The 16,260-nt window shown below is 40.0% G+C and overlaps 1 protein-coding gene across 1 annotated transcript in view; it reads left to right on the forward strand.

Annotated features, from left to right (window-relative positions):
• Positions 1-16,260, forward strand: part of LOC122931760 (glyoxylate reductase/hydroxypyruvate reductase-like) — a 48,151-nt gene that overhangs the window by 9,473 nt on the left and 22,418 nt on the right. The window contains exons 2-3 of the mRNA XM_044285822.1: positions 3,322-3,452; positions 8,868-8,940. Of these exons, the coding sequence (XP_044141757.1) occupies positions 3,322-3,452; positions 8,868-8,940 (204 nt within the window). The remainder of the gene's footprint in view (positions 1-3,321; positions 3,453-8,867; positions 8,941-16,260) is intronic.

A 16,260-nucleotide genomic window follows, 5' to 3' on the forward strand; every position in this document is an offset into this window, starting at 1 on the left:
CCCCAGGGTTCTTCTGATTCACACTTAAAGGGTAACTGTCATGTTTTCATTAAAAAAAATTTTTTTTGCATATGTTACTGCTGCAGCAGCATTATGCATAAAGCAATCTTTAGTTTCTTCACATACCAATGTTTTCCTTGAGTTTTTCCCTTAGTTACGGCTGTTTAAACATTTACAATATGGGGACCTTCTCAACATGGCTCTTCTGCCAGTTCTCTGAGGCCAAAACTGCTTTCCCTCACTTCCCATACACACTTGCTGTAGCCAGCAGCTCCCTGCCAGCCAATCAGATTGGATCACTGAGAGACACGCCTCCTCACTCTGAAGACTAATGCAGGCATGCAGTGTGGAAGACCGCCCCTCTGTCTTCTGTTTATACTAAAAGGACAGAGAAGCCATAGCAACGGTCATAGCAAAGGGAGCAGTGGAAAGGGATAGAGGACATTAATGAAAGCTGTTATTATAAGGTAATTACAGATCTTTTGACAATCATTGACAGACTAACTCAGGTATACATGCAAATTATGAGAAGTCAACAGCAGGATGGCACTACTCTAGTTCCTGATGACAATTACCAGGTACAGCAATCTCAGTTTTCAGGTGTATATCCAGCAGGCGGTGCTCTGCCCACAATAGTCTTTTAAACATCCAAATAGTGAGAGAGAATTAAGGCGCCACTCACCCGACTTGATATGAAATAAGTCTTTTTTATTGCTTCAAAAACTCACATAAAAGCAGAAGGTAAGGGGCGGACATGCATTTCACACAGTAACACTGCGGCTACGGCCGTTTCACGCTATCCGCACTTCTTCTTGGCCACTGACCTCACGATGCTAGACTGCATCTCCCTTTATACGTTACTACCCAGGGGGCACCACGGATCTCCGTGGTGTTAACCCTTGATAGTGACGCTATGTCATAAAATCTGAACATTACATATAACTCATAAAAATACACTCATGTCGTTTTTATCATTAAGTCCTAACTGGCCCATTGCTCCTGACCGTATAATCCACCTAGCTTCTTGTCTTAATAATGCCCGATGTCTATCTCCTCCCTGAGGGAGGTGGGGAACTGTCTCTATCCCTGCAAATCTAAGGTTTCTTGGGTTTCCCCCATGTGCTTCATTAACATGTTTTATCAAACGGGGGCATCCCTTGCCTGTATTAATGGAATGTATGTATTCTCTGAACCTCTCGTATAAAGTTCTGATAGTCTTACCTATATAGAAGCAGCCACACTGACATAACACTAAATATGCCATATAGGTGCTTCTACATGTAATCAAACTCGTTACTTTGTGATTTAATCCTCCAAACTTCAATGCCTTTCCCTGGAGGTAAGAGCTACAGAAGACAGAATTGCCACAATTGTAATTACCTACTGGTCGTGTATCTTTTAACCAAGTGACGGGTCTATCCTCAACAAACCTACTCCTTACTAGACGATCTCTTAGTGTGTGGGTTTATCAGAAGTGAATTCTTGAAGACTACGGTAGTATCTTTTTTCAAGATGTCCCAGTTTTTAAATATTGTCTTCCGACTGATGTCAGCCATCAGACTATACCTAAATGAGAAGGTTTCTTTTTCTTTTTCCCCTCTTCCTTTTCCATTTACATTTTTATTCCTCCTTTTCAGGAGATCTCCTTGGGAAAAGGTAAGTGACTTTTCCATGGCCTCATCTAGTATCTTTGTGGGGTAACCCCTTTTTTTAAGACGTTCTTTAAGATTTTTCGCTTGCAGCATAAAATCTTCATCTGTGTTATTAATCCTCCTTAATCTTATAAATTGATCATAAGGGACACATTTTTTAACACTCATAGGATGCAAGCTGTCGTAGTGCAGCAAGGAGTTGGTTGCGGTGGGCTTATGATAGCTCCTTGTTACCAACCTGTCGCCTGTCACCCCGACAAACACATCCAAAAACTCTAGGGTGTTCCCCCCCGAAAACACTTGTGAATCTCATATTAATATAATTTATGGTATTTAAATAGGAGACAAATTCTTTGCATTGTGACTCTGTTCCTGGCCATACCATAAATATATCGTCGATGTAGCGCAAAAACAATTTTATATGATGTAAAAATGGGTTGTTAATCGAGAATACAAACCTATCTTCTAACCTCGCTAGATAGATGTTTTCTAATGTGCAAGAGACCGGGGTCCCCATTGCCGTACCTTCCTTTTGTCAGTACCATTGGTTCCCAAACCTAAATACATTGTTAGGTAAAATAAAATCCAGTCCCTCTTTAATGAATTCACAATACTGGCTACTCTTATCCGTACCCTTGAGTACTTCCATTACTGCCCTCACCCCCCTAATCTGCGGTATTTGGGTGTATAAGCTTTCTACGTCTAATGACACCAAACTGAAACCCTCCTGCCACTGAAGGAAATCATTGGTGTCCTCTAGATATGAGGGTATACTACTCAACGATCGTCTCAGTAACCAATCTATGTATTTAGACAGGGGCTCTGTCACAGAACCAATCCCTGCCACAATCGGGCGGCCTGGAGGTTGGTCCAGTGACTTATGTACTTTAGGTAAAAAGTACCATGAAGGTTTTGATGGGAACAACGGGTATAACTTATCCATCATTTTTTGGGGGAGTACTCCACCTCCTATATGTTTCTGGAGAAGATCTTTAAGTTGCACATGGATTATCTGGATGGGTGAGTTATTGAAGCAATAAAAAAGACTTATTTTATACCAAGTCAGGTGAGTCACTATTTTAATAACTCAGGTATACATGACTAGCTCTTATAAACTAGCAAATAAAATTAAAAAAAATGACAGTTATCCTTTAAATCACCATGGTGTTTTGTACAGAGATATGTTTGCTGAAAAGAACCACAGGGGTCCTAGGTTTTGTACTGGTAAGTGCAAGAAGAGATCTGATTGGTTGCTATAAACAAGTGGTCCAATTTAGGTCTGCACTCATTTTCATACATGAGGGCCATTAACTATTGATTTGATTATTTTTTATTTCATTTTAGATGTGACTACTGCAGGCAAGGGTTCACATCTCCAGCATATTTAAGAAATTTCTGTTCTGGCCTAAAAGCAAAAAAAGTAAAAGAAAAATAAAGTATGACAGCCACCAATGGCTCCCAATGTATCCCACTGACCATATTGATGTCAGTCAGGTTTCTGTAGTGGCGTTGTTCCTTCATGCCTGCATTTTAGCCAGAATCTGCAACAGTAGCCCCCATTGGAAACTCCACCACAGATGTGAACCTAGCCTAAGCAGTTTGGTTTTCCCCATATTTGACATACACTTTGTAGAATTTATTTTGACTTATATGTTATTTTTACTGCCAGCTGCGATATTGAGCAATGGGACTCTGATGATCCTGTACCACGCTCTGAACTTCTCAAGAAGGTTGTTGGAATTCAGGGATTGTACTGTCTCTTGACCGAGAAGATTGACAAGGAGTTACTAGATGCTGCAGGTAGGATTTTTGTTAATGCCCTTTCCTTGGAAGATGGTGTAATTAAAGCCTAACAACATGTTATGACATCTACAGTCAGGTCCATAAATATTGGGACATAGACACAATTGTAAAATTGTTGGCTCTATACACTACCACAATGGATTTGAAATGAAACAAACAAGATGTGCTTTAACTGCAGACTGTGAGCTATAATTTGAGGGTATTTACATCCAAATCAGGTAAACCGTGTAGGAATTACAACAGTTCTCATATGTGCCTCCCACTTGTTAAGGAACCAAAAGTAATGTGACAATTGGCTTCTCAGCTGTTCCATTCCCAGGTGTGTGTTATTCCCTCATTATCCCAATTACAATGAGCAGATAAAAGGTCCAGAGTTAATTTCAAGTTTGCTATTTGCATTTGGAATCTGTTGCTGTCAACTCTCAAGATGAGATCCAAAGAGCTGTCACTATCAGTTAAGTAAGCCATCATTAGGCTGAAGAAAAAAACAATCAGAGAGATAGCAAAAACATTAGGCATAAAAACAACTGTTTGGAACATTCTTAAAAAGAAGGAATGCATCGGTGAGCTCAGCAACACCAAAAGACCTGGAAGACCACAGAAAACAACAGTGGTGGATGACCGAAGAATTCTTTCCCTGGTGAAGAAAACACACTTCACAACAGTTGTGTGTCAAAGTCAACAATTAAGAGAAGACTTCACCAGAATGAATACAGAGGGTTCACCACAAGATGTAAACCATTGGTGAGCCTCAAAAACAGGAAGGCCAGATTAGAGTTTGCTAAACGACATCTAAAAAAGCCTTCACAGTTCTGGAACAACATCCTATGGACAGATGAGACCAAGATCAACTTGTACCAGAGTGATGGGAAGAGAAGAGTATGGAGAAGGAAAGGAACTGCTCATGATCCTAAGCATACCACCTCATCAGTGAAGCATGGTGGTGGTAGTGTCATGGGGTGGGCATGTACGGCTGCCAATGGAACTGGTTCTCTTGTATTTATTGATGATGTGACTGCTGACAAAAGCAGCAGGAGGAATTCTGAAGTGTTTTGGGCAATATTATCTGCTTATATTCAGCCAAATGCTTCAGAACTCATTGGACGGCGCTTCACAGTGCAGATGGACAATCACCCAAAGCATACTGCAAAAGCAACCAAAGAGTTTTTTAAGGGAAAGAAGTGGAATATTATGCAATGGCCAAGTCAATCACCTGACCTGAATCCAATTGAGCATGCATTTCACTTGCTGAAGACAAAACTGAAGGGAAAATGCCCCAAGAACAAGCAGGAACTGAAAACAATTGCAGTAGAGGCCTGGCAGAGCATCACCAGGGATGAAACCCAGCATCTGGTGATGTCTAAGCATTCCAGACTTCAGGCTGTAATTGACTGCAAAGGATTTGCAACCAAGTATTAAAAAGTGAAAGTTTGATTTATGATTATTATTCTGTCCTATTACTTTTGGTCCCTTAACAAGTGGGAGGCACATATGCAAACTATTGTAATTCCTACACCGTTCACCTGATTTGGATGTAAATACCCTCAAATTAAATTGGTAATAGAAATAGAGGGGCACTCCGTATAAGGGAACAGGAGACGGCAGTTCAAGACTAATAATTAATCTAAAATGAAAGACATCGCATCAAACAATCACAGATAAAAACATCCATATAATATAACAATAAAAAATTACAATAAAAAATGTCCATAGGGGCAGGGCCCTGGAGATGGCCAGATGGTAGTAAGAGTTCAAGGGTTAATGAGTATCAACACTCCCCACAATGAAAATCAGTCCCAACAAATCTTGATGCACCTAGACAAGGCTCCAAAAAGCATAATCTGACAGCGTCAAATAGATGGTATAAATGTTGCACACTGTCCAGCTTCAAGTGGGAAGGGGTGTATTCCCTGAAACGCGTTTGGGCTAGTTGGGACAGTGAGCCATTTCCCCCCAAGCAACCACAAGTGACCGAGAGGAAACAACGTCGGTCGGGGTGATCTGCACAGTCAGTCTCGCATTGAGGCGGTGCTTCTAAGAAAAACTGATTACATCAACATTGCCCTAGCCGAGGAGTCACGTGAGACGTCATGTTCAGACTCCACACCACGTGGGACGCCGCGTTGAGCTGTGATCGGCTGTTTCTCTGATTCATTTCACTGAGCCTAGTGACGGCATAGGGTAAGAGACGTTTTGCTACAATTTTGTTACAACATCTGAATAGAGATTCTTGCCAGGACTGGATACAATTGTTTGTCCTTCTATACTGGAGGTTTGAAGCTGGACAGTGTGCAACATTTATACCATCTATTTGACGCTGTCAGATTATGCTTTTTAGAGCCTTGTCTAGGTGCATCAAGATTTGTTGGGACTGATTTTCATTGTGGGGAGTGTTGATACTCATTAACCCTTGAACTCTTACTACCATCTGGCCATCTCCAGGGCCCTGCCCCTATGGACATTTTTTATTGTAATTTTTTATTGTTATATTATATGGATGTTTTTATCTGTGATTGTTTGATGCAATGTCTTTCATTTTAGATTAATTATTAGTTTTGAACTGCCGTCTCCTGTTCCCTTATACGGAGTGCCCCTCTATTTCTATTACCAATTTTGTCTACCGTGCGGTATGGGTGGACCGAGAGGTGAGCACCCACATCCGTTCGGTCTATAGGTTGAGTCGCTGGTCTGTATTACTTTCTACCCTCAAATTAAAGCTGACAGTCTGCAGTTAAAGCACATCTTGTTCGTTTTATTTCAAATCCATTGTGGTGGTGTATAGCGCCCAAAATTTTACAATTGTGTCTATGTCCCAATATTTATGGACCTGACTGTATATATATAAAAGAGCTATAAATGCTACAATACTTTAGCCGAAGATACATAAGTATATTGGGGGAAAAGAAAGCCAGATGACATTGGTAGGTGGAGAAATAGACTGGGGGGAGAGTTATGGCAGCAGACAAAGAGATGTATTACACACCAACTGTATTACACACCAACAGGGAAGACAAAAATCACATTGCTCAAATTGAATATGTTCACAGGTGCCAGAAGTCTAGCGAGCAAAATGGGTGAGCTTAAAGGTGTTATCCAGGAAAATATATTTATGACTTATCCTCTGTATAGGTCATTAGTATTATATCTGCGGGGGTGCAACACCCGGGACCCCCGCCGATCAGCTGTTGGACGAGGCCTTGAGCGCCACAGCCTCTTCCTAGGTCAGTGACATGACTGTACATCAGTCAAATAGCCCAGTTGCAGTTCAGCCCCATTCACATCAACGGGGCTGAGCTGCAATACCAAGCACTGACACTATATGATGTATGGCTCTGTCCTTGTAAAGCTGTCGGGAGCCTGCATCATTCACCATAACTTCGGTGACCGCAGCAGTTCCCTGAAACAGCTGATCGGCGGGGATGTCGGGACTTGGACCCCCGCTGATGTGATAATGATGACCTATCCTGAGGATAAATTATCATTATCTTTTCCAGGAAAATATACAAAACTGGTACTGTTAACTACTAATAATGGAAGATTTTATTGAGTACAGACTATAAGCATTAAATATATTTAGTCTTGAAAAGAGATGTTTAAGTGAGGAACACGATATATGTGAAGTCCTCTCAAAAAAGGGACCCTTTGTCTGGATTAAAAAAGGTTCAATCTCCGGCAAAATACTTTATTACTGTAAGGACTGTGGAGGGAGATTTATCATTCCTCCTACACCAGTTTTCTGGTGTAAAGAAGTCGTTAACCTACTGTTTGTAACATTTTAAATGCCATTAGGCCTTAATCTAGGAGCAAGTGGCATTTCTATGTCGCCCTTAAGACTTCCCGAGAAGGCGGGGCTGCCGTAGATTTCAGTCTAGGCACACAGTCTGCTCAAGGATGCGCCTAATTTATGACGAAGACTGCGCCTCGTCGTAAATTAGATGCATCCTCTGGCAGCACATGATATCATAGACAGGTGTAAAATGCTGGCCAATGATAGATTCTCCCCTGGGAATGTATGGAATAGTCTGCCACAGGAGCTGATAAGAAAAGTAACAGATGACTACTTTGAGACACACATAGATGATCTCTAAGGCTACTTTCACACTAGCGTTTTTACTGGATCCGGTCAGGGTTCAGCAAAAACGCTTCCGTTACTGATAATAAAACCGTCTGCATCCGTTATGAACGGATCCGGTTGTATTATCTTTAACATACCCAAGACGGATCTGTCATGAACTCCATTGAAAGTTAATGGAGGATGGATCCGTTTTCTATTGTGGCAGAGAAAACGGATCCGTCCCCATTGACTTGCATTGTGGGTCATGATGGATCCTCCTTGCCCTGCATCCCAGAACGGAAAGCAAACCGCAGCATGCTGCGGTTTGCTCTCCGGTATGGGAACACAACCAAATAGAACGGAGTGCATTTTGGAGCATTCCGTTCTGTTCTGTTACGTTTTGTCCCTAATGACAATAAATGTGTATAAAACGGAAGCTTTTTTTCCCCTGTATTGAGACCCTATGATGACCGAAATTTTAAAAAGTTATGGTTATTTGAATGTGGGGGGGGGGGGGGGGGGGAGAAAGCAGTACGCAAAACACCACGGATCAGCAAAAAAACTGATGACATCCATGTGATGTCTGTGTTGCATCAGTTTTTTTTGCGGATCCAATGTACCAATGCCTGTCCTTGTCCGCAAAATGGACAAAAATAGGACATGTTCTATTTTTTTGCGGAATGGACATGCGGACATATGGACATGAAATGCACACTAAGTCATTTCCCTTTTTTAAATGAATGGCTCCGTATATGGACCTGTAAAAAAATGGAACGGAAGAAAAATACATTTGTGTGCGTGAGCCTGTTCTATTTTTTTGCACAACAGACATAGCTTCTGTGCGAGGTTACAATCTGCAATGAGGACATGTAAATAGTTGCTACCTAAATTCATTTTCATACTGTAGCAGGGAATTTTCCTGATGGAGTACATTGCAAATCAGCCTCTGAGTATACTACACAGTGTAACTCACTGTCTCCCAAGAAGATGGGGCAACGTTCTTAACTAGAGTTAGCAATGTATTGCAGAGTGACTCTGCAAACAGGATTACTGTCAGTATACCTGATGGTCTGGGGCAATTAAAGGGTTAATGGTGGTTTAGGGCAGTCAAATGGTTAAAGTTAAGGTATCAGGACTTGGCTATCTCCAGCTAGTCCCATAGAGAATGAATAGAGTGGCAGGAGCATGCTCAATCTGCCAATCCATTAGAAGAGGGGAATGGGACACCGATTCTCAGGATCGGTGGGGGACCCACCAGTTGGATCCCAACTGATTATTTACCCTATCATCCCTAAGGGGATAACTTAAAAAACTTGGTACAACTCCTTTAAACTTAAGTCAGTGCTTTACTTCAACAGGTCCAAGCTTAAAAGTTATCAGCACCATGTCTGTCGGATATGACCATTTGTCATTGGATGAAATTAAAAAAAGGTAAGATTTTCAATATATGGAAATATTTGAAATTATTGTGTGGATGCAGTAATCAAGATGAACTCTTTTGAACTTAGGATGCTTTCACACAGTATTCGGTCAATGTTCAATCAGTGATTTCCATCAGTGATTGTGAGCTAAAACCAGAAGCAGAGTCTACACAGACATAAGGGAAAGATCTGCACCTGTTCTGTGTTTTTTACCCGCACCTGGTTTGGGCTCAGAATCACTGATAAAAATCACTGATGAAACACTGCCTGTGGGAAAGCAGCCTTAGACGGTTTTGATACATTAGGCTAAACGTGTTCCATGCTGCAGTAATTAAAGGGAACCTGTCATCAACTTTATGCTGCACATAATAATGGAAGCATATACTAGAGACAGGTGAGTTGATTTCAGCGGTCTGTCATTTAAAAATTAAAAGTAAGTGGCTGCCGAGAACCAACATCACAATCATTGCAGACTGGGCCTGGAAAAGAGTCCGGCCACCTGAGAAGAGTCCTGGTTATTCATGGATTCCTGCTCTCCTGCCCACCTGCTGATGACTGATGGTCTTCTACCGAGTTTTCTCCCTTTCTCTCTAGGAGAGAACTGACAATCATCATCAGATGGGCGGGGAGAGTAGGAGATTAGGAATAACCATGACTCTTCTCAGGTAGATGTGACTCTTCTCAGGTAGGCCTTTTCAAGGCCTGAAAATGCTTTATTATGTAAAACTAAAACAAACAAACAAAGTAGACATATTTAATATCATTGTGTCAGTAACAACCTGCTTTATAAAAATAGCACATGATATACCCTGTCAGATTAATGTTGTAAAAAATAAAATCGCTGCCAAAACAGCCATTTTTAGTTACCTTGCCTCACAAAAAACGTAATATAGAGCAATTAAAAATCATATGTACTCCAAAATAGTACCAATAAAACTGGCACCTTATCCTCTAGTTTCCAAAATGGGGTCACTTTTTGGGAGTTTCTACTGTAGGGGTTGCATCAGGGGAGCTTCAAATGGGACATGACATCTAAAAACCAGTCCAGCAAAATCTGCCTTCAAAAAAACCATATGGCGCTCCTTTTCTTCTGCGCCCTGCTGTGTGCCCTTACATCAGTTTACGACCACATGTGAGGTGTTTCTGTAAACCGCAGAATCAGGGTATTAAATATTGAGTTTTGTTTGGCTGTTAACCCTTGATGTGTTAAAGAAAAAAATGGATTAAAATGGAAAATGTGCCAAAAAAGTGAAATTTAGAAATGTAATCTCCATTTTCCTTTTATTCTTGTGGAACACCTAAAGGGTTAACAAAGTTTGTAAAATCTGTTTTGAGTAACTTGAGGGGTGTAGTTTCTACAATGGGGTCATTTATGGGGGGTTTCCACTATGTAAGCCCCACAAAGTGACTTCAGACCTGAACTGGTATCACTTTATGTTTTAAAAGCAGAAAATAAAAAATTTAGAAAATTGCACATTTTTCAAAATTTTTGGTAAATTTGGGATTTTTTCATAAATAAAGGTGAAATATATTGACTCAAATTTATGACTATCATGAAGTACAATGTGTCACGAGAAAACAATCTCTGAATGGCTTGGATAAATAAAAGTGTTCCAAAGTTATTACCACATAAAGTGACACATGTCAGATTTGCAAAAAAATGGCCTGGGCAGGAAGGTGAAAACTGTCCCAGGGAAAAAGGGCTTAAACATGTTGTTGTTTTTAGCCTCTCCAGCTTCTTTGTTTCACAGTACATAGCCAACTGCAAAATGCTTTTCCCGGTAAAATCCATCAGACCAGCTGTCTGACGGCTCCTTCTTCAGTTCATACCTTTCCTTTTCTAAACAATCTTCTAAGTTGATTTATGGCCAAATCAAGGTCATTTAATATATTAGAAGGCACATGGCTTTTACTGAATAAAATCATTTTGTTCTTACAGATACTCTTGACACCAGGAGAACACAGCATTATAGAAAAATCTGTTCCTCGTTATGTCTTAAGGACCTTTTACACAGGCCAACAACTGAACAGATCATTGCTAACCAGCATTGCTAGTAACGCTCGTTAGCGATGATCTGGCTGTGTAAATGCACGGCGATTACCCAATGAACGAACAAGACGCTCGTTCATAGGGTAATTGTAACTCTTGTGCAGCACAAAAGATCATCTTTTCCCAGTAGGAGATCGTGTTGTGTAAGGGTCCATTCACACATCCGCATGTCCATTCACACATCCTATATAAAATATAGTCACGGTCCCCTGTTCATTGACAGTGTGAAGCTCTCACTATGCCAGAAAGTACTTGTGTTACACAGCAATAATCGCAAATATTAGCAAGGTATCCCGTTTGTGTTCTTTTATTGAAGATCACATTCATATTCGATTGGCCACGATCTTATTTTGACTGTTTTAAAACTTGCAAAGTCACCAATTGTCATATAAAGCATGTAGTTGTTATCATAAATTCCTATTGTTGTTGTTCATTGGCACAGTTCCATAACTGGTGTAGATGATAATATCTGATCTGATCTTATATCTGGTCTGGGAGGCTACCAAGAGGCCTACAACAACATTAAAGGAGCTGCAGGAATATCTGGCAAGGACTGGCTGTGTGGTACATGTGACAACAATCTGCCGTATTTTTCATATGTCTGGGCTATGGGGTAGAGTGGCAAGACGAAAGCCTTTTCTTACGAAGAAAAACATCCAAGCCAGGCTACATTTTGTAAAAACACATCTGAAGTCTCCCAAAAGCATGTGGGAAAAGGTGTTATGGTCTGATGAAACCAAGGTTGAACTTTTTGGCCATAATTCCAAAATATATTTGGCGCAAAAACAACACTGCACATCACCAAAAGAACACCATACCAACAGTGAAGCATGGTGGTGGCAGCATCATGCTTTGGGGCTGTTTTACTTCAGCTGGAACTGGGGCCTTAGTTAAGCTAGAGGGAATTATGAACAGTTCCAAATACCAGTCAATATTGGCACAAAACCTTCAGGCTTCTGCTAGAAAGCTGAACATGAAGAGGAACTTCATCTTTCAGCATGACAACAACCTAAAGCATACATATAAATCAACAAAGGAATGGCTTCACCAGAAGAAGATTAAAGTTTTGGAATGGCCCAGCCAGAGCCCAGACCTGAATCCGATTGAAAATCTGTGGGGTGATAAGAGGGCTGTGCACAGGAGATGCCCTCGCAATCTGACAGATTTGGGGTGTTTTTGCAAAGAAGAGTGGGCAAATCTTGCCAAGTCAAAATGTGAGTTGCTGTAATAAAATCAAAAGGTGCTTCAACAAAGTATTAGTTTAAGGGTGTGCACACTTATGCAACCATATTATTTTATTTTTATATTTTTTCTTCCCTCTACCTAAACAATTTCAGTTCGTTTTGTCACATTAAAGGTGGAAAAAGTTCTGAAATGATTTATCTTTGTCTCATTTTTTTACATCACAAAAACCTGACATTTTAACAGGGGTGTGTAGACTTTTTATATCCACTGTATGTATATATATATATATATATATATATAAATATATATATATACATATTTCCTTTGTGTACCATCAACTTGTTTTCTTATATATTACATGTTACCTAGTTCAAAATAAACTACGACTTCTTTGAAGTTAACAGTTCCTCCGAGATCCCCATATGTATCTATTTAGACATATAGTGCTATGTTGTTTTATATTCTAAGGTCCCAATCCACTTAGTCGCAATGGCCTTTGTCCTGTTCAGACCCTGCGGTTAATGTATTTATTTTATTTTTATCCTGTAGCTATCTATTTTTTATAACTTCCACCTCCATATATATAGTGCATAGAGGACTTCATCACATTGAGTATGTCCCTTTGCCGTTCTATTCCACATTGTATAGTACACGGATATATCATTCCCCCATCTTATTTATCTATATTTCGTTCAAACACTGGGGTTTCCATGGCAAATAAAATTAAGAATAAAAATAAAATGTAAAAATAAAGTAAAAAATCAACAATAAATAAAAAAATTGTGAAAAATTTACTGTGTCAAAAAATAATAAACTATATCAAAACTAACCTCAGTATTAATTAAAGTAGATTACACATCAGACTTCTTCTCGACCACTGTTAGTGTGCTGGTTTGGAGTCGGTGGGAGGATGCAAGACGCCTCGCTGCGCTGGTAAAACAGCCGGGCAGCGACGTGTCATGTAAACCTACCAACGGCCCCTTTACAAAAAAAAACTAAATCTCCGTTTATATTTAAACATGTGGATTTAAAATTAAAATTGAAGATGTATTCTAAACAGGAAATGGGAAAGGAATTATTGGCATTTAAGTTAGCAGTGGAAGCTGATATTATAAAGCTGGAGATTAAAAACAAAAAGAAGAACAATCTAACTAAGGAAGAAATCCAGGCACTGAAAGAGCTTCAGGGTAACCAACAAGTCACTGTCACGGATGAGAGTGGGGGAAACCCTCATCCGTGCGATTTTAAATGTATGTGGAAGCTGCTTGGCCAGGACAACAGAATTAGGGAGCAGGTCACCTCCTACAGCGTCCCTAACTCTGACCCTGACTCCTAACTGTATGAGCCGACCCAGATGGTAGGAGGGCTCATACTTAGGAACCTCGGGTCCCTACTAGCCCTCAGCAGATCCCTGAGCTAGGAGCTGGGTAAGACAACCTGTTCCTCCTTGACACGGACGAACAGGAGTCTAAACTGGCCAAACCGCAAGGAAGGGGAAACATAAACAGCCTATGGATATGGCAGGTGAGTGAAACCACATCCACACCTACCTGCCACAGACACACTGACTGGATCCCGTGCGCACATGCTGATGTCCACACCAAACATAAAAGGACACAGCACACACACATAAACACACAGGAACCCAGATCCATAGCTGCAATAAGATAAGACATCACAAGAACATAAAATAAACATCACACATAACTTTTATGACCACAAGGGTGGCCCTCATTGGTAGATGGTATAAGAGACCAGGAGGATGACCCCAGCTTACAACAAGGCTGGAGTACCCCTCAGATTCAGGTCTTAGCAGAAGCTAAATAGCCAGTAGCCACACCCACACAGACACACATTGGAAAGGGAATTAACCCTTCCAAGGCCAGACAGGGTAGTGAAGCCACTTAAAGGGGAAGTGCACATACACATAAACCCCGTGCACACCAAAAAGGGAAAGTGCACACATATGCAACTGCTAAGGCTGCTATACTACCAAATAACAACATGTTGCCAGCGGCAACCACACGTGAGGCAAACTACTTCAGCCCTCATCTGTGATTGACCACAAGACAAGACCGCAGGCAATTGCATGCGGTTCCAGGAGTCACGGCCATGACCATGGTCCTGACAGTCACCATTCGTCCTGCTGACAAAGGCGGAGCAATCGTGATTATAGATACTGATAAATACGAAGAAGACTGTATTAGACAGTTATCGTATACAAGTACCTATTTGAAATTGAAGGAAGACCTAATAAAAAATATGAGGAATAATTGAAAAGTATGTGTATGAAGGCTAAAGAAAAAGGGATTATGAATAAAACTGAGTATGATTTTGTATTGGGTACCCCCAAAAAATTACCAATATTCTATTTTATCCCAAAGATGCATAAGGATCTAATAAATCCACCAGGCAGACTGATAGTTTTGGGAATAGGTTCATTAACAAGTAATTTGCTACAATACTTGGATCATTTTTTACAGCCATATGTCAATGATTTTCCTTCCTACCTAAAAGATACTACAATGTTTGTACAGCTGTTTGAAAATCTCTCATATAAACCAGGTTGGATTCTGGCAACATTGGATGCCAGTTCGTTATACACTAGCATTAACCATGACCAAGTTATACAGGCAATTTCAAAAATATTAATTCAGAAGAATGATTTAAGAATGGAACAAATACGATTCATATCAGATAGCATAAAATATGTTCTTACAATTATTTCTATTTTAAATCCAATTATTATTTACAGAAAACTGGGACAGCCACGGGCACCAGATCCCCCCCCCCCCCCCCCCAGTTACGCTAATTTATTCATGGCCGCTTGGGAACAGGAGGAGATAACACCTAGAGTGGGGACGAGTCTGGAGCTCTGGCGACGTTATATCGACGATATTATTTTAATTTGGCAAGACACACAGGAGGAATTGATTCAGTTCATAGAAGGATTAAAGAATAACCATTTAATTTAAGATTTTCATCTAGTATCAGCAAGGAATCAATACAATTCTTAGATTTAAATATTGAAGTTAAGGAACTGAAATTTACATGCAGAAATCTTTTGCGAAAAATAGATTTATTTTGAAAACCAGTTGTCATTTACCCTGCTGGTTGTTAAACGCACCATTAAGTCAGTTTCGTCGACTGAAAAGAAATTGTACATAAGAAATACAATTTGAAAAAGAAGTAGAGTTCTTGAAGGCCCAATTTTTTGAGAAAAAATATCCTCTATCTCTGTTAAATAATTCATTGACTAAAGTAATAGAATTAGACAGAAAAAACTTTTTTTAAACAAAAGAACGAACAAGTGAAGAGATAGAGGAATCATCTCAAATAATATTACCCTTTAATGTGGAATATAAAAAGATATCCAACATCATAAATAAACACTGGCACTTGTTACAAGAAGACAAGGTAGTAGCGACAACTCTCCCAAAAAGACCACCTATAATATACACTAGGGCTCCTAACTTAGGACTACAAATATCCCCTACAATAGGTAGACGAAAGGAAAGCTCCATAACTACACCATGGGAAACCCGAAAGTAAATTCATTCAAGTGGGAGATAAAAGAAACATTAACGTGCAACAGTTACGCAGTAATTTACATTTTAGAGTGCCCACTGCCTATGCACCAAACAATATGTAGGACGTACAGGAAGAACGTTGAAAGTTAGGGTATCAGAACACCTTATCACATCATTTTAAATTATACCATGCCAGTAATTTATCAGGTTCGAAATATGCAGCGATTCAATCATTGAAAAAGGATTGGAGGGGACTTCATATAAAAAAAGTGAAGATGTGAATCCAGAATGATTTATGAATTTGGATCATTGGCACCTTCGGGACACCTCAAAAATGGTGATATTAGTTTTTTTGTAAAGGGGCCGTTGGTAGGTTTACATGACGTGTCGCTGGGGAATGATATATCCGTGTACTATACAATGTGGAACAGAACGGCAAAGGGACATAATGTGATGAAGTCCTCTATCCACTATATATATATATATATGGAGGTGGAAGTTATAGGATGGCTATAGGATAAAAATAAAATAAAGAAATTTTTGCTTTGTTTTTTGTTCATTAACC

This window comes from Bufo gargarizans, chromosome 1 (assembly GCF_014858855.1).
Source record: "Bufo gargarizans isolate SCDJY-AF-19 chromosome 1, ASM1485885v1, whole genome shotgun sequence".
Lineage (NCBI taxonomy): Eukaryota > Metazoa > Chordata > Amphibia > Anura > Bufonidae > Bufo > Bufo gargarizans.